We start from the raw sequence: 19,741 nt of genomic DNA on the forward strand, positions 1-19,741 counted from the left end.
ATTCTGCTTTACTTTTCTGAGAAAGGGTTCCTCACTGTACATAGAGCCTCAGTGACTTGGTAAAACTCCCTGGCCAGCAAGTCACACCCACCTAGAGCTGGAATTTTAGGCATATACAGACATATCCAGCTTTTAGCATGGGTTTTGGGAATGTGAACGTGGGTCCTCATACTTGTATAATGGATACTTTGACAACTGAGCCATCTCCCCAGTCTGTAATTCATATCTTAAACACACAGGGAAATTTATTAGATTCTTGTTCATTGAGGTCAGATGAAGATCCAAAGTATGGGATGGAACTGATTGTCATGAGGTCTGATGCTATAGTCACGATATAATTAAATCTAGTGATGAAGATTATCATTAGTAGCATTATTAGCTGCACTAACTGGAGTTCAACTATGTGCCAAGTACTTTTTCTAAGCACATTCCAGATGTGTAATCATTTATATTGACATTGTGATTGCTATTAGTGCTTCCACTTTCCAGATTGACAAAACTGAGGCTTGGAGAATACCCATAAGTTCTCTGAGGTCATATAGCATGAAAATTGCTTAGGTTAGATCTCAGTCCAACTAATCTGGCTTAAGCACATGTTCTATTGTGAATCAGTTTTATGTTAACTATAATAAATTTCTGAAACAATTAGCTTATAAAAGACAAAAGTTATAAGAAGGAAATTGCTCATGGCTGTGGTGATTCGGCTCTATGATCAGGTGGCCCTATTGCTTTTTGATCTGTGACAGTACAGCCTATCATTGCAGATGCATGTGATACAACACAATTCTTACCTCATAGACAGGGAGTGAAATGGAGGAAGAGAAGGGTACTGGGACCCAATGATTTAAATATCTCCGACTAGGTCCCATACCTCAAAGGTTCCACCATGTTTGGATAGCACCATCTTGAGAGCCAACCTTTGCCCTGCAGGGCTTTGGGGGCCTCTTAAGAACCAGGCTAGAGCATATTCCCCAGCTTTTCTCTGAAAAACACCTGGGTCATCACCAATTTTATGATCGAAATGAGAAACTTGGAGACTTCACAGTGGCCTTTTCTGTAATTAATTCAAACTTGTTAGGAGCATAGATAAAACAAAAGGCACTTACTTTCTATTTCTTAGCTTTTCAGAGATGGGAAACAGAAGAGGTTTTGTTTCTAGCATTTCAACATTTTAAAGAAAAAGGCAGTGAAACTTAATTCAAATCCAACCAGTCATATTCCCTTTTGGGGTTCCATATGATTCTCCAAAGAAATAGGCAGACAACAAAGAACAAGAGGGCATCAGAGCTTTTATGTAAAATAACACTCTAGGCATGTGCTTGGCTCAGTCTACATTCCAAGCTCAATTTCCAATGTTTTCTACATACACAATTTTAAATAGTGATCTCTGATATTTGGAGTGGTGACCAAAGACTGTACTTTTCAAAAAGGTTTTTTTTTTGTTGCTTTTTTTTCTTTATTATTATGTGTTTTAAATTTTATACATCAGCCATGGGTTCCCCTGTCCTCCCCCCTCCCGCCTCCACCCCCACCTTTCCCCCAGCCCCTCTCCTCCATTCCCATGTCCTCCAGGATCAAGGCACCCCTGGGGATTCATTTAAACCTGGTGGATTCAGTACAGGCAGGTCCTATCACCTCCTTCCAGACTGAGCAAAGTGTCCCTGTGTAAGCCCAAGGTTTCAAACAGCCAGCTCATGCACTAAGGACAAATCCTGGTCCCACAGACTGGGTGCCTCCCAAACAGTTCAGGCTATTCAATTGTCTCACTTATCCAGAGGGCCTGATCCAGCTGGGGGCTCCACAGACTTTGGTTCATAATTCATGTGCTTCCATTCGTTTGGCTATTTGTCCCTGTGCTTTTTGCAATCTTGGATTCAACAATTCACGCTCTTGCAGACCCTCCTCTTTCTTGACAGTTGGACACCTGGAGCTCCACCTGGGGCCTGGCTGAGGATCAACCTGGATGACAGTGGGAGTAATGAAGGGAAAGATTTGAGGGAAAGAAAGCTTAGGGGAACAGGAGATCCCAGCTGGATCAAGAACAGAAAGGGAGAACAAGGAATAACAGACCATGATAAATGATGACCACATGAGAACTGGAATAGGCAGAGTGCTGGAGAGGTCCCCAAAAATCCACAATGATACAACCTCTGTAGACTGCTGGCAATGGTTGAGAGAAAGCCTGATCTGACCTAGTCTGGTGATCAGATGGCTAAACACCCTAACTGTCGTGCTGGAACTCTCATCCAATAACTGATGGATGTGGATGCAGAGATCCTCAAAAAAGTTTTTAAATTAATGTTACCACTCTCTAGTTATTAAGCAGAGATGTGGACATATATATTAAAGAACAATATGTTTACTGTATTGAATTATTTTTTTTTTTACTTTAACTCTAGTTTCTAGAAAATTCAGTAAAGTTGGAATTCTCATTTGTACATTTTGGGTGAGCTGAGTTCTGTTGTTTGTTTTTTTAATCTTATTTTTCTTTATTTCATTGTTCACACTGTGTACTCAAACAACTTAACCTTTGTTATGTATCTCAGCTCCACCACTAGGTGTTTTTTGCTGTCTCCTCACATTTTCTGTGTTTTAATTATACAGTAGATCCCATTAAAGGAAAGCAACAGCAGTTTTTGATGCTTGTTAGAGCAGTAAGGCTTTCATTTTTTTCTTTTTAAAAAAATTATTATTATTTATTTATGTGTATAAATGTGAGCGTGCTTGAATCTCTTTGTATAGTAGCCTGTGGGGCTACTATATAAGATTCTCTAGAATTGGGGTTACAGGCAGTTATGAGCTACCACGTGGGTGCTGAGAACCAAAGCTGGGGTATCTGCAAGAGCAGTAAGCACTCTTAACTGCTGACTCAGTCTGTGCAGCCCCACAAAAACAAAACACTTTGTCCAGGACTACCACAATAACTATCAGCTCTCTTGCAATAGGAAAAAGAACTTATACTCTACCATGTGTCAGCAAACAAACCAAGAGATTTATAGCCAATAAGCAGAATGAGAGAGCCATTGGATGGCAAACTACTGAGAGGAAACACGGCGAGCAGGAAACTCTTGCTTAAGCAAATTTATTCTTGCAACAGGTAGGCCAAGGTAATCAGATATTAAGCATAGAAAATGAAGAATTTGATCTGATATTGAAAGTGATAAGACATTGAAAACTGAAAAATCTTTCTAAGTATTGAGCAGGAATTTTGTTCAAAGTTGGCAAGACAGTGAGCATAGGATGGGGGTAGGGATAGGGAGGAGAGCAATGCCAAGATTCAATTGAAAAGAGGGCTCAGAGGACATTGACTAAAGTTTGGTCAAAGGGAGAATTTTTATCAGCTCTCAGATGAAAACTAAAGTCACTGGACTCATTAGATACAAAAACATTCTATACACAGAAAGTTAAATCTAATTAGAGTAAATCTTTTATTATAATACTTCAAATTTAGACTTTATTACATGAAGAATGTTAATTTTATTTACTGCTTTGAACAGTTCTTACTTCGTCTTATACTCTATAAGGTTTCCCACACCTCCAACTTTATGTTAGTAAAGCCATAGATGACCTACAGATGACTACAGTGTCTTTTTATTTGTCTGAGCTGCTATGTGAGCAATTCTAGTATAATTCTGATCCTAAGAAAGGAATTCTCCTCCTACTGCACACTGCTTCAGCTGGTGTTAAAGACTTAAATACCCACACGGGTCCAATTGCAGTGGTGGTAGAGTTTGAACTTGAAACCTCCGTATATTAGGAACTCACCTCATCAGTGAGCCAAGATAATTGAATTGATGTGCTGCCATTAATATTCTTTAAGTCTTCCAATTCCCTTGTTCACCATTTCTCTTAGTAGTTGAGTAAATGAGACGTAACTCTAACATTGATGGCAGAAGTCACCTGAAAGTCATGTCACGCATCACAGCACTGTCCTTATACTTAGTGCAGATACTGATGAGAGTTGATCTTAGGAAGATCAGTATCCAGAAAAAAAGTTCTTTTGGACACAAGTTACACATAGAAAGGAAACTGACTCCTGGTAACCTTGTCTAGTGCATCCAGTAAATATACCAGTTATCTCCAGGGTCAGTTTCCAGAGAAACTCTGCTGCAGACCTGTCTGAATTAGGAAAAATGAAATTATTTGAGTTTTAGAATAACCTCACATAGAAATCACATCTAATTTTCTGCAAGGTTGCACTGTTATCTCAAAATCAGTATCTACTTATACCAATTTGGGAAAATTAGTTAACTTCTTTGAACTCATTTTCATACTTATAAATTCTCCACAAGAATCTGTTGCTGGAGGAATGCAGTGTAACAGTCACTCACAAAACCAAACTGGCATTCAACAGTAAGCAATTACTGCTGATGCATCTGGAGTCAGTGGTGGTCCCCTCTACAGATCTGCTGATTTTTGGCTGTGTTGCTCAAATGTCTGGGGGTTGGCCCATCACAATTAGTTTTGGCAGAAGTGACTAGGACAACTAGGCCCTGTTCCATGTGTCCTACTTCCATCATCTGGCTAGCCTGGACATACTCCCATGATGATGGCAGAGGTGCAAGTAAGCAAGCAGAAACATGTGGGGTCTCCTGAGGCTCAGACTCAGAACTGGCATAAATATTGGGATACTTAATCTTCATTGTCAACTCGACTAGATTTAGAATCACCATAGAAACACACCTCTGAGAATATCTATGAGGGCATTTTCAGACAGGTTTAGTTGAAGAGGAAAGACCCAACTTAAGTATGGGCAGCACTATTCCATGGGCTGGGATCCCTGGCTGACTAAAAAGTGAACATTCACTGTTCTCTCTTTCCTGACTAGGGATGCAATGTGACCAGCTTCTCCATATTCTTGCTGCTATGTCCTCTTCACCATGATAGACTATACTCTCAAAGTATAAGCCAAAATAAATCCTTCCTCCTGGTATTTTATCACAGCAATCAGACAAGTAGCTAATACAAATGCAATGTCTACATTCTGTCGACCAAGATCACAAGGTAGGGCCAGATTACAGAACTGGGATGTTTAGTGAAAGGATCTAAAGCCACATAGCATAGGCTGTGGGTAAAGGAATGGGTGCAAGACTAAAGCCGTGATTTCAGACTATCACAGAAAAGGATAAACTAGTACTTGCCTTTTTGGGTTGGGGTGAGGATTCAATGAGATAATTCTTATAGTGGCTCAGCACAATCCATGATACACAGTAAGTAGCCAGAAAATGTTGGCTTACACCTCTTTTGTGGGTCATGCCTCACATTAACAGGAAAGGTAAAGCTTATAATATGAAGGTTTTGACACAAACTGTGGCACCTTCTGCATGCAGATTTCCTCTTTCAAATCTATTTTAGAGTGAAGGTAGTACATTCATCTTATCATTGCTAGGCTTCAATGGATGTTTACGTAGGAGTTTTCAGTTGGAATAAAGCTGTGTTTCTTTAAAAAAAGACTTATTTTTATTTATGTGTATGTGTGTGTTTGTGTGTTACTACATGCATATGCATGTGGGCGCCTGTGGATGTCAGGAAAGGGTGTCAGATCCCCTAAAGCTAGAGTTATAAGTGTTTGTTAGCTGCCCTACATGGGTACTGGGAATTGAACTATGATCCTCTGCAAGCATTTTTAACTGCAGGGCCATCTCTCCATGCCTGGAATGCTTTCTAATTCCTTTAAAAAGGAGTCTCTCCATACCTTTTTAATGCTATTGGATTGGCCACATCCCAGAAGCTGCCCTATCATTTAACATTAGTTTGGCTCATAGGAGAATCTCAAGAAACTACTCAAGGAGCCAAATATAATTTTTATAACAGATCCAGGTTTCACAACTCTCTGTGGGCTGAATCTTGTTGCAGTAAATATCCTCAGACCCCAGTGTTGACAACTCACTTATGCAATCTTTGGTAAAATGACATCCAGCAAAAGAAGTAATTTAGATAGCTCATTGGGAATTCTTTTGAAATAAGTGTGGACACTACTCTTGGCTTTGGCCTTGAATGTGCTGCCATGATTATGACATGTCTGGCTTTTCGCATTTGTTGTCTAGTCTTGGGATAGCAATGGACAGTGATGCTTTTGCCACATTTAGTTGGTCACTATCTGGGCAATAAAATTGGATCAGACCTATATAATGCAAAAGCCTGGTACTGGAGATTCATTTACTGCAAGAAAGTATTTGTGCCTTGACTCATATCTGAACATTGGGAATAGCAAAACACAGTTACTTGCTGGGGGAAAGGGTGTTGTTACACAGCTAAGGACAAGAGCCGAGCCATTATGATGACATGGCTAGCTTGTAGATATTATTCTGGTTTCCGATTCATTCCCTCTGAAAGTGGCAAAGTGGCCAACAGGACATGATGAATTATAAAATAGGAAACATCGTGTATATTCATATTTGGTGAAAAAGATATTCTTCCTGTTCCTAGCCCAGTCTTACAGATGGGTAGCCTTTGATGAAAGGACATGCTAAACTCTTGTGCCACCAGGCTAACATGCTTTATAGCATAGCTTGGGCCCAAATAATTGGATATTCTTTTTTTCTTTTGCCAGCATGTTTAATGGCTATGCAAGTTTGCTAATCCTGACAATCTGATGTGATTTATTGGCTCACTCCACTGCCAGAAACTGCAGCAGTTTCTGTCCTTAGACTTTTTTCTTTTTGACTTAACCATTTGTTCCACCTCCACTGTAGATCCATCCTTTACTTATTTCAGTACCATTGTATTTTTAACAGAAGCTAATTCAAACTCATTTATATAAATATTTATAGCCTAATGAATCAATGAATATGTAATATTTATGAATTCACTTTAAGTCTGATGTCTGTATTTCTAGTAAAAGGACAGTTAACTACAAACATTAATAATGATGTCTGTTCTTCCCTTTCATTAATCAAGTTGTTTGAAGTAGAGGAATCTGACTCTATTCTACATCAATGATATGGATATGTGTGTGTGTGTGTGTGTGTGTGTGTGTGTGTATTTGTATACATACACACCTACATACACACACACATATATGTGTATATATAAACACACACACACACACATACACACACACACACACACACACACACATATATATGAACACCATTCTTATCCATTTTTCAAATGTAGTGTTGATGCCACCAATTTAAGAGTAGACTAGGCTAACTCACCAAATGACCTGTTTTTCAGTGAAGTTTGCATTTGGTTGTAGGCTATAGCCATTCCAGAGATATTTGCTATGACCTTCCCATTAATGTAAAGATGGATTTGTTATTCACTGATGGATTCAGTTTTGAATCACTCAGTTTGAATAGGTCTGTTTTAAAAACTGACTTTGTATGAAAAGAGATGCCATGTAGCTTTCCCTCTTTTAAAGTCTCATAAGTCTCTTGGTTATATTTGGGAAATCACATACTATGTATGAGATAGCTTTATATTTTCTCCTATACTAGATGAGTATTATAGATTTGCACACATGAAAAACATTTGGGCCAGGCGTTGGTGGCACACGCCTTTAATCCCAGCACTTGGGAGGCAGAGGCAGGCGGATCTCTGTGAGTTTGAGGCCAGCCTGGTCTACAAAGCTAGTTCCAGGAAAGGTGCAAAGCTACACAGAGAAACCCTGTCTTGAAAAACCAAAACCAACCAACCAACCAACCAAACAAACAAAAAAACATTTGGTTCACTTTTAGTTCCTTGTTGAGTATATGCTAGAAGTATTTTTTTCATTTTAACAAAACTACTTACTATGATGGTTTAGTATGTATATACAAGGCACACCAATCAAATCTAGCTTCTTATGTTCTATTTCCTCCATACTCCAGCCTCTAATAATTACTCTTCTACTTTCAAGGTGACTTACAGTCTTAGATTTTTTTATGTCCACATGTGGCATGCCACTTCATCACCAGCATTTGTCATTTAAAATGATAGCCATCATAGCCAGGATGAGATGATACTGTGGCTGTGGTTCTTACTTTTCCAATGGCTAATAGCACTGCATTTTTCTTTCATATAGTGCTTGGCCACTTGTATTTCTTCTTTTGAGACATAGCTATTCAGATAATTTGCTCATTTTAAAATTGGATTCCTTAGGGTTTGTTTTTCCTTCTTTTTTGTACTCCATATGGTTAGGGTATTAATACTTCATCGGATGATGAGTTCAGATATTTTCTTCTATTTACTAGGTTAGTTCTTTGTTTTGTTCCCTTTGTGGCACAGAGCTTTCTAGTTTGATGAATTCCAATCCTGTATTTTTGCTTTTGTTTTCTGTCCTCTGGGAATCATATTGAAAAAATTTCATGGTCTTCACCAATGTTTGTGATGGTTTTCTCTGTTTCCTTCTAGTAGTTTCTCAGTTCATTTTAGTATAAGGGGAGAGACACAGATCTAATTCAACATACATATGAATATCTAGTTTCCCTGGGATCATTTTATTGATGAGGAAAATGTATGTTTTTGGCCTTTTGTTGAGCATCAGTTGGCTGTAGATGCATGGGTTTATTTCTGTTCTGGCTTGGGTGTCTGTTCTCATGCCAATACCATGCTGTTTTGCTTATGCTTTGTAGTATGTCTCAAATCTAGATATTGTGATGCCTTCAGCTTTTTTTTTTTTCCCCAAGATTGTTTGGGCCATTTAGGGTCTTCTGTGCTTCTGTAGCAGTTTCAGGAGTTCTTTTTCTAGTTCCATAAAAATTTTTTATTGATATTTCCCCAGGAATTGCTTTGAATCTGTAAATCATTTTAGTAACATGGACATTTTAATAATATTAATTATTCCTCTCTTGAAAATGGGAGGACCTTCCTAATTTTGGGTCCCCTTCTTTTCTTAATCATGGCTCTATACTTTTCACTGTAGCGCTCTTTTGCTTCCTGTGCTATCTAGTTCTACATATTTTAGTTCCTAGCTATTGTGAATGGATTTGCTTTTACAATTTCTTTCTCATCAATGCTATTGGGATATAATGTGCTAGTTGTTTTATGCATTTATTTTGTATCTTGTAACATTACTGGATTTATCATTTTATGAGTCATTTGATGGAGTTTTAGGTTTTTCTGCATATAGAATCATGTAATCTATAAACAGGGATGCTTTTATTTCTTCCTTTCCTATTTGTATACCTTCTATTTTTTGTTCTTACCTAGTTTCTCTAGTTAAAACTTCCAGTGGAGAGTTTGAAAAGCATGAAGTAATGAATTTGTCTTTACTGAGCATCTGTTCAATGTCAGTATTAGGTATGATCATGAAATATAAAATCATCATGTAAAAATCATATACAATATATAAAATCATGAAAGTTACAGAAAATTTAATTTTTCAGGATACCCATTGATTTCTTACATATCTATAATCTCATTTGATCTAAGTCATGGTTCTGGTTCTCAACATTCCTATATCTTGTTAGGGAGACTAAAGAAATATAAATGGAAAACAGTCACAATCATACATCATAAATACTCATATTGTTCTGATTATAATCCTGAGAGGAACTCCAAGAAGTGATTGAAACATCAGGATGGGATTCATGGATGTAAGGATTTGAATTGGTTTTGTAGGAGTTCTCTATAGCCAGAAGCAAAGACTGGAAGGGAACTATAACAATTCATGGGGTAAACTGAATCCCTTGATCAAAAAACACTGTTGGCATGTACTTAAATGAATCAGTATGCACTGTCACTACCTATTTATATGAAAGGAAAATTTCTCATGCCTGTCTGTGGGGAGAAAATATCAGGAGAGAAAAAGGAGTGTGGGAAGGACATGATTGAAAGTCACTTTTTTAAAGCTCATGATAGAAGAATAGCATGGATGTAGATACATGTGCAATTTTCTATGGTCCAATATAAGATACTATGACCCAAATTATGGGGTTCAAAGAATGAACAGAAGAGGCAACTTTGAAACAGACATTGTTGAGGAAGAGAACTGACCATCGCCATAGACCAACCAAATGAACTGGACTTTCAGTGTTGATTCAGAAAATCTGAAACAGATAGATGATTTCCAAAATGTTGCCTTACCTAGAAGGCCCTTGACCCGAACGTGACAGTTTTTTATCACAGTAATATTTTAGTTAATTCTTGTATGTTACATTTTGGTCTTTGACTCTAACTAAACATTTTGTGTGGATAACTTAACCCGCTGACTCCATCTTTAACTGATTTCCATTAATGCTATATGATGGCTCTTAGGGCATTAGGTCAAGGTTTGGTGAACAAATATTATTTCTATTTCCTACTTACTTAAAAATTATGTCAGTCTTTTGCTGTCTTAGAGAGAACAATTTGACTGAAGGCAATTTTATTGTGTGACTCTTTAGACTGGTTCCAGTATGCTAAAATCATTATCTTACTTGCATTGACATGCCAACCAATGACATTAATCATCTTCAATTATTTCTCTTGTTCTGGAAGTCTGTTAGGGTAGTTCAGTACCATTTCACAGGAAATATTATAGAATAAATCCATAAAGGAGAGGAGAGGAGAAAGAGAGAGAGAGAGAGAGAGAGAGAGAGAGAGACAGAGAGAGACAGAGAGAGACAGAGACAGAGAGACATTGAGAGAGTTGCTCTCAAGGGCAAAGAGGGACCAAGTCTGGAAAGAAGTGAAGTGATTTACTTACATTTTGACATAGATGAAAGGCACAAAGTATTGATTTACGGAAGACGGAGGTGGGAGGGGGAGAAGGAATTCTACATATGAGTAAACTATTTGTCATTCTTCATTCAGACAATAAGCTGAAATCAGTTTGCCTCAGTGTATTTCCACTCGGAATGCCAATCAGCAGGTTACAGACAAAGAGCTTTGAAAACCTATGGAAAATTCTATTCCTAAGCCTTTGATGCATTTGATAGCTTTTATAATGCCCAGAAATGGACAAGGCAGCTCCTTTGAAACCAAGCTGCTTAGCCTGGTTTTAATAAAAAGTGTATATTTTATTAAAATGCCACTGAAGACAATAGGGCTAAAATGGCCTCAAGACTCATTGTAGGAATCTAAAACAAACAAACAACAAAAACTAACTGCTAACTGCCAAAGATCTTTTTGACTTGGACAGTGGTTTATTTTGTTTCATTTGATTGATTAAAATATAATGAAATATTAGTTTTCCTGCATCTTACTCAAAACAAATATTTCCTTAGGGATGGTCAGCTTTTTGCTTACTTGTTAGCTATGTCCTATTGATGCTACATGCTGGCCAGAGTACTGGGAGGAAACCTTTTATTCTTCTCTTCTGCTTGATACACAAAGGCCCTTTTCCTCACAGTGTGCTCATGATGCCAGGATGTGTATGGTCATGTATGAAGGAGCAGACTATTCTTTTAAGAGAAACTCTTTTTGTAGATCTCAATCTAATTTCACAGAGAAAATATATGATTATATGCCCTCTAATATTGATATTCTTATGACATTTCTGCCTTTCTTCCTCTTGTAATCCTGCCTCATGTCTAAGATGAATCTTTCCATACAGTCTTTGGATCTCATCTCCCCCTCTGTCCATAGTTTCAGTCTTTTACTTCCCAGTGTGTCTACTGGTATTAGAACACAGAGAGCTCATACACCAAGCAGCAGCAATGTCAACAAAATCATCATCAGCAAATATTGCACAGTCCCAAGCCTCAGACCGTTTGGTTACCCCTATCTTCACATCTTTCTTTTCTTCATAGCTCCTTTACTGGGTTTTATAGATTAGCCAATCTTGATGTCTTGATGTCCATGCTCTCCTCATCATACCATGATCCAGCTCTCTTTTTCTCCCATATTTTCATCTTAGAGAATGCCAGCAGTATCCACTGAATTGTCCCTGCCTATAGCCTGGGAATTACCCATCTCCCTGATTTTCTCCTCTCCACATGCTGTTAATCATCTGGTTCCATTTCTTTGATCACTAAATATGTCAACTCTACTCACTTCTTTCCATCTCTGGTCTCCCCCTCTGATTTGGGAAGACGGCTTTGCTCTTTCTGCATGCAGGTGATGTGCTAACTTGATGAGCTTATTAAGTTTTAAGGGTGCAAAGTACTGCCTAAGCAAAAGATGTAGTCTCTGGGAGGCTCCATATCATTTCGGTACTCCTCCTGTCAGGCCTCCTGTTAGGAATGGTTACTTCTGCATCTGACTGTTAGTTAACTGCTACTTCCTTGGCATGTTCCTCTGATTCATGGGGGAAAACACTGGAGGCTTCTAGAAGCTCTGTACTCACAGTTGTCATTTAGGATCTGTGGTCCCGGCCTGGCTCTAGCCTTAATTAGCTATATGAATTTATGTAGACCGTTGACTTCTAATTTCCTTGTTCATATAAATAAGTGGCTTCCTGAAATGCTTATGGAGTTCAACCCTTTCTGTACATAGGACTCACCTGGAGAGTTTTCAAAACTCCCACTGCCCAGGCTGAACCTTATGATCAACAATACAGTGTCCTGATGTGTGGGCTCCAAGCTTCCTTCTTTTCTTTCCTTCTTTCCTTCTTTCCTTCTTTCCTTCCTTCCTTCCTTCCTTCTTTCTTTCTTTCTTTCTTTCTTTCTTTCTTTCTTTCTTTCTTTCTTTCTCTCTCTCTTTCTCTCTCTCCCTCCCTCCCTCCCTCCTTCCCTTCCTTCTCTCTCTCTCTTCCATCCTTCCTTCCTCCCTTTCTTCCCTCCTTCCCTCCCTCCCTCCTTCCTTCTTTCTTTTCTTTTCTTTGTTTTTAAATCACTTTTTGTCAGGACTTTTAAAGCTCCCCCAAGATTCCAATATGCTCACCAAGTTGAGAACTCGGACTTAATGATGTTAAAGAGACTTTGTCCTCTTGTCATTTCATGTTCTTGTCATGCCTGGATCCTGACTTGAGCTCTCTCTCTCTTTGTTTTCACTAAGTTGGGAAGAAATAGCTGTGAAGGCCCCCCCTCTTCCCCATCTGCTGTTTGTTCTTATTTACATATGATGGAACCCAGCCCACTGATTTACAGCTCTGGTTCCTTTACAACTGTTATTGAACTGAAAACATAGCTGAAAACTTATTAAACAGAGAGACATTATTTTGAGTGAGTTTTTTTTTGCTGACAACTCCTTATAGAACAAAGGGGATGTTTAGAAAGAACATTAACAATTGATTTAGAGGTCCATAATCTCAATAATAAATATAATCATAAGATCAGACTACAGGGTTTGTTCTTTATTGACTATTCCATTAAGGAAGCCAAGGCATTTCTGAAGGTGAATGGGATTATGAGGTATACATACATGGTGGGGTCTCCTTGCACCCCTATGTCAGTGACTCTCTTCCCCCAGTTTCCCCACCCCTGCTATGGACCAGCAGAGGCTGTCATCAAAGCAAAAATGTCCTCAACATGGATGTGATCTCATTCTTTAAATGCTTAGGAAAAGACATTTCAGAAAACTTCCTGTCTGAAGATGCTGCCTTGCCCCCATCATTGTAGATCTGAAATAAGACTTTGCTGGGCTGCAAGGAAGGAGAGGGAGAAGTTGAAAGGTAATAGATATTGACTAGGCATTTGGTTTCACTACTGGCACTGAATTTAGGGAGATTTGGGGTCTTAACATAAATCTGATTTATGTTGGTATAATGTCCTTTTGAGTGCTCTATCTCCCTGTATCGTTCTCTTTTAATAATACCTCTTTCAATTGTTGCTTGCTTTCTTGATAATGCTGTACACAGCCTGTGGTTTTGCTTGACACTCTCAGGTTCTGATAAAACTGTGTGTGTGCACACATGTGTGTGCATGTGTGTGCTGTGTGTGTGGGGGGGGTATTGGGGATAGAACCCAGGGCTTTGCACTTGTTAGGCATGCACTTTACCACTGAGCTACATTCCCCAACTCTTTTTAAATTATTGAAATGATTGTTACCTTGATGGGGACAGACCTCTTTTATAGCTACATATAGGCAAGTGAGTGGCTAGTGATAGCTTCTGGTGGGTTTTTCACCAGCTCCCTGTATAATCTGTTCACAGATACTTCTCCCTGAAAAATGTCAGAGCATGGAATCAAACTAAAAGACCCCCCCCCCAATTTTGAACCTTGAAATAGTTTTCTTGCAACCTTATTTAGGTCAAGGGAACCTTGTCTGAAGTTTCTGGCTTTGACACTGCTTTTTTGGGTATTTTTTTTATAGATGGAAGAATTGATTGAGGGTGTTCGCTGGGCCTTTATTGACATGCTGGAGAAAGAAAACGAATGGATGGATCCAGCGACAAAAAGAAAAGCTCAAGAAAAGGTAAGGATTTCCTTTGATGGAAGAAAAAAACCCCTGACTTTCTGTTTAATGGATTTTCATGCTTGACATTGACTGTGCAGTTGATTTTTTTTATTGACTGAGCTGTTGGCTTCAAATGACCCCAGAGGTAGGTGTGTGCTTTTGGATGAACACATAGATTTCATCACCAGGAGGTAACAGAAAATAAGATCTGACTTGTTCTTTCTCTAACTGCATTTTCAAATGCCATGTAATTCAGCCTTTCCTTAGCTCTTAATTGCTGTCTGTAAGAGCCACATGGCTTACTGCCTAGCGAATTTTGTTATAAACCATCATCAGATGCAGCAGAATGTAGAGCAGTGGGGAGCCATGGGAAGCAGCTGGCAGAAGGGCCCTCAAGTTGCAAAGAAGAAAACCCCATATTGTCCATGTGTCTTCTCCATTTGTGCATGATGTGTGCAAATGTCCTGAGGCAAGTCTTTTCCTGTAGTAAAGCACATGTACTTCCTAGCCCATTATGTTCCACAAATGGCCCAAAGACCATGCATATCAGCTGTATATGAGTGATAGACCATTGTGGAGTAACAGAAAAAAATAGTTCCTGTCACAAGTGGGTACTTGTGAAGCTTGGTAACATTCTCTGATGCTGTGCAACAAGATAAAGGAATAAACAGGGAAATTCTGAACAGCTATGTTGTCTAGAAATAATAGAGGGGTCCATCTTGAATTGGAGATATTCTGGAGCTGGAACTCAAATGGGCAGGGCCAGGGCATACACTTGCTGGACTCTCTACAGATACCAACCACACTGTAGCTGAGAGGCTTTGAAATTGGGAACATTTCTTCTTTTTGGAGGGTGTGTAGAAACTTTCCTGATGAGAGCAGTTGTCAGTGGGATACAGACATGCAAAATTGTGCTGGCCATCTCATTAGCAATGACTTCTTTAGTGTATTAAGTTGGAGGTCTGTGCATTTGTGATTTTAGCCACCCACCTCTGACTATTATCATTAGGTCCACTGCTTTGAGTCATCATTAGCACCAGACTTTTTGCCTTATGGTCAAGAAACAAGGAGATTCTCATTGTAGGAATGCTGTAAATACCAAGTCCCCTTGTTGAAATGGAAGAACACAAAGGGTAATTTTGCTCCCCCCCCCTCCCTCCAAGATCTGTCAAAGCTGTTTTAGGTCATGTATGGCACAGGCTGAAGGAGGCAGGAACACACAGGCTGTGTGTGTGGGGGTTGGTTGTGGGCACTCTCCATATGGTAGGTTAAGCTTTTGGCATCCACACATTGTTGTTTCTTGAAGGCTTGGTTTATTTGCAGAGCTAGCTTGTGATGTGTGGGGCAGGATGTATATTGTACTGGGCAGTTGGATGATCAGTGTATTAGATGCCTTTGTTGCAGCATGGAGTCCTAAAGTATCAATTTTCACACAGTGGACTGGTGCGAAGAGAGGAGAGAGATGGAAGAAAGGAGGGAGGCAGAGAGCGAGAGCGAGAGTGAGAAGCCATGTGAATGAGCGAGTTATGAATATTTGGGCGCTTATAGTCAGCTTTTCAGAAATAGAAATTAAGATCACTTCCCAGTACTTGTTGGTGTTCAGTTAGGGAAAGACTGCCTTGTAGCAAGTGGTCCATGAGTCCTTCTTGAAGGAAACTGTTCTCTGTCCTCCTATTAGACGTGTTCCTGTTGGCCCTCCGGGTTTCTTGCCGTCTTTCATTTTATTTCAACCAGAACTGTCACTTTTCCCCTTCTATAAGTATTCTTTGAACACTCTGCTTTCTTTGAGCTGAGTTCAATCTGCCAGGAACTCCAGTAGCAGCCTGACGGGAACAGACATCAAAGGCAATTGTCCTTCTGGATCTCATTAGGTTCCCCGAGGAGTTCTTGCATCTCAAGGTTCAGAGAAGTTCCAGTAATGCAAGACAAGAAACGGGGTGTTGTCCAAGGATATCCAGCAGTTTTCCCAGTCAGTACCAGCCCTGAACCGGAGAAAATGTACATTTTTCTTTCTGAAACTTGAATTACTTGCGATTCTAGAAATGTCCTCTAGGTGGAGCTCATAGTACTAACTAAGAAGGCGGAAGCTGCGGGCTTTTGTGCTGCTTTTCACTCTGGTGCTGTTTTTGAAATAATATATTTTTCTCTCCACCTCGACCCCCCCCCCTTTCCTTCTGCTTTCCTCAACTTGATTGCCTTTTTAATAGTCAACAAGAAAGAAGAAACTCTGCCTAATAATTCCTTGAGTCTTAGATAGAAATCTCTGCCCATCTCTGGGCTTTGTCTTTCTGATATAGAGTAGCCCCTGCATTAAGAGAGGATTTGCCTGCATCTAAAGTGGAGGTGAATAATTCGCCTTTTCTTCCTGGTATGACTTGGCACTGTTCTTTGGGCATGTGTTGTATGCAGTATATCATCCAGGCGGAAGATTTCTCATCAATAATAGTGCCCACACTGGGCTGATGCTGAGTCACTTGGCTACCCATCGGGAAAGCTGAAAAAAAAAATGTTCTGATTTGTGAGGGGCCTAAAGCTTTTCTTTGTCTCACCATGAAGCTCAGGGCTGCAGCTAATTAAAGTACCTCCTAAGAGGTGTTGACCTCAGCTTTCCTTCGTGACCAACCTCTCCAACTGAGTGGTGGGGAAACCCAGATACTTGCAGTGGTCTGAAGGCCTAACCTCTTGCCTTTTGTGGCAGTGACCCTGTCTCAAAATGGAAGTGTGTGGGTGGGCTTTGTCCTCTTTGCTAGGGGTGAGCACTATAAAAGATAAACGAGGATGCCTCTGCTTCCTTGAAGGGTGAATTTGTTATCTCTGTCTCCCTGCCTTTTTCTGCTCCTCTCTGGAGAGAGGTCATAGGTACTTTTGTCTTTGGAAACTCACTGTGTTGATTTCAAGTGGAAATTTAATATTGGGAAATGAGCACCAATTTTTATTTAGGTTTCTGTGTTCCCCGCAAGCATGTTTCTTTTATTTCTTTGAGATTATAATATAATTACATCATTTTCTCCTCCCCTTTCCTCCCCCCACACCCCGCCAAGATAGTCCTCCTCAATCTCTTTCAAATTCCTAGCCTCTTTTTCTTTGTCAGCAGAGGACAAGGAGGCCTGCTGTTTTCAGGTTAATGCAGCCTCTGAATAGGCATATGGTGATAATTGAATGATTTGGGTGTCTTCTGCAGGATTTACCTTGTTCAGAGCGGAAGAGGAGTCCCTCAAGGTCACTGTAATGGCTCTGAGGCTACGCTGGAAGAAATTTGGGCTGCCTTTGGCCTCCCTGGCCAGGTCTGAGTCAGGAGCAGCTTCCTGAGAGTGGTTCAGGCTTGTTCCCCAGCTGAATTAATTATGGAGCTCAGTGCTGCATCACCTCCGGACTGTTTCCTTGTACTCTTTGAACCTGGGGTCTACACTTGTCAGACCATGCCCAAAGGAAAAAATACCAGCACAGAACACATGGGGAGGCAGTGTCCTGAGGGTGGCGTGAGAGAGTAGCGGTGGCCTTGCCCACAGCAGGTGCAGAGAAGTTGGCTGTATGTTCCCAACTCCTCAAGCATGCGACTCCCACGCACAGGCTTTGAGTGAGGTAGGAAGATTTCCATTGCAGAGAGCAAAGCAGAGTGGACCTCACCCTTTTGCCTTTGTTACTGAACTCTGCCAATCCCAGACACTGCAGTTTGCACAGCATGCAATCTGTCTTGACCTGTTAGGACCCTGGCTGCTCCCCGCTGAGCCCGTGGTTCTGGAGGTGTGCTTTCACATCGGAGGCACCTAGGAGCTTGTTAACCAGGCACATTTTTACATATCCACCTTAAGAGAATTAGGAGTGGGGTGAGCTCAGGGGATTCTGATGCTTGTAAAGTTTGGGAAACACTCCCCTTGTCCTTACTACTTCACTGCATACCTATATGAAATCTAACTGCAGGTCCCTGAATTCTACCCAAGGGCTCTCTTGTCCCACCAGAGCCTACTGTGAGTGGTACAGCATTCAGGAGACTCACTATCCCCTCCCTCCTCAACAATTAATTGATGGAAGGTGGCCGGTACCTGCCCCTGCTCTCTCTTGGCTCTCACAGGTTCTATACAAGTTCCTGAGGGCTTTCCCAGTAGGCTTGAGCTTTCTGGCAAAAATGTCCTTTGCTGCCTGCTGTCCTTTCCTCTGTCACTTCTGAAGAGCCTTCCTGGAGTTTCTTTGATCCTCTGCCCCCCATTCAAACACAGTGTGCTTTAATCCCAGTCTTTGGCTCGACCCCTAAGGAGACCACTAAGGAGGACACAGCCTCTGGGTTAAGTCCTCTTTTCATGCCTCCCTGCCTTTAAGGTAATAGCGCATTTCATTGACTCTGGATGCCTGAATTGTTTTGGGAAACTTAATCGCACAAGCATTTGCAGCACATTTTGGATGTACCAAGTACTGGGCTGGGGGCTGCAGATTTGGGAAGGGGGTGATCATCTGAAGTCCCTCTTTTGCAGATTCCTTCATATACCTAGGATGACACAGCGGTGTTACAGATGTTGTGCTAGTAGAGGAAGGCTGTTTAATCTAGAGAGTTGTAAAGTGGCCCTGTGAGCCTAGGAGGAGAAGCTTTAGGGAACTGAGACAGTCTGCCCTTCAGTGTGCTCACCCTGCCCCCTCCCTCTCTTCCTCTGTGTATCCCCAGACCCAATTAGTGCTCATGACCTTGTTAGCCCTTGGGTGAGGCTTCTGCTGAGCTCCTCACCACTTGTTACTTGGAGCAAGTGCTCCCAGCAGCTCCTCTACCTTGGTGACTTCACTCCTGCAACACTACATGGTTTCCTTTCGATAGATTTGGACAGGAGAGGAAAGGCTTTTACCAGAGTATCTCAGGCCCCTCCTTATTATAGGTTCCAGTGTATTTGCAGAATGCTCAAGAATTATAGTCACCCTCCTTCCTCATCAGGGACAAAGAGCATGCAAACCATGTCCTTGTTCTGGCTTCCTGCTCTTCTCTGGCTTCTAGTACTCATCATGATGAGTTTGCAACCATGGTCTCTCCACCCCTGTCCATGTATCTTCCAGTCGCCGTCTCACAGACATGCAGGCCAAGGCAGTGTTTGTCTTCCTTATATCTCTTTGCCTCACTAATATCCACAGGAAGGACAGTATGGAGGTTAGGTGTATGGAATGCTGACTGTATTCTAAGCCAATTTTTTTGACAATGCTTATGTACATTTATAGGTTTGGGAATGTGTTAAACATATATAATATGATATAACACACACACACACACACACACACACACACATATATATATATATATATACATGCAATATATAAAATCAGTGTATTTTTTTTTGAAGAGAGACTTGAAATCCTGAAATTAATTAGTCAGTTAATACATTTCCCCAGCAGACAGATGGGATAGGAATGTTTTCTTTTCTTTGTTTTTTTTTTTTGTTTGTATTTTGTTTTTTTAAAAATATATTTATTTATTAAAATTTTTTTCATTCTACATACCAACTCCAGTTCCCCTTCCCTCCCCTTCTCCTGCCTCCTCACCTCCCTCCCACTCTACCCCAATCCACTCCTCAGAGTGGGT

At 40.4% G+C, this 19,741-nt stretch overlaps 1 protein-coding gene across 2 annotated transcripts in view; it reads left to right on the forward strand.

Annotated features, from left to right (window-relative positions):
* The window catches only part of Phex (phosphate regulating endopeptidase homolog X-linked), a 217,055-nt gene that overhangs the window by 83,702 nt on the left and 113,612 nt on the right, over positions 1-19,741 (forward strand). For both annotated transcript variants that reach the window (XM_036175272.1, XM_036175273.1), the window contains exon 12: positions 14,101-14,202. In XM_036175272.1, coding sequence (XP_036031165.1) covers positions 14,101-14,202 — 102 coding nt within the window. The remainder of the gene's footprint in view (positions 1-14,100; positions 14,203-19,741) is intronic.

The sequence above is a fragment of the Onychomys torridus genome, chromosome X (assembly GCF_903995425.1).
Source record: "Onychomys torridus chromosome X, mOncTor1.1, whole genome shotgun sequence".
Classification (NCBI taxonomy): Eukaryota; Metazoa; Chordata; class Mammalia; order Rodentia; family Cricetidae; genus Onychomys; species Onychomys torridus.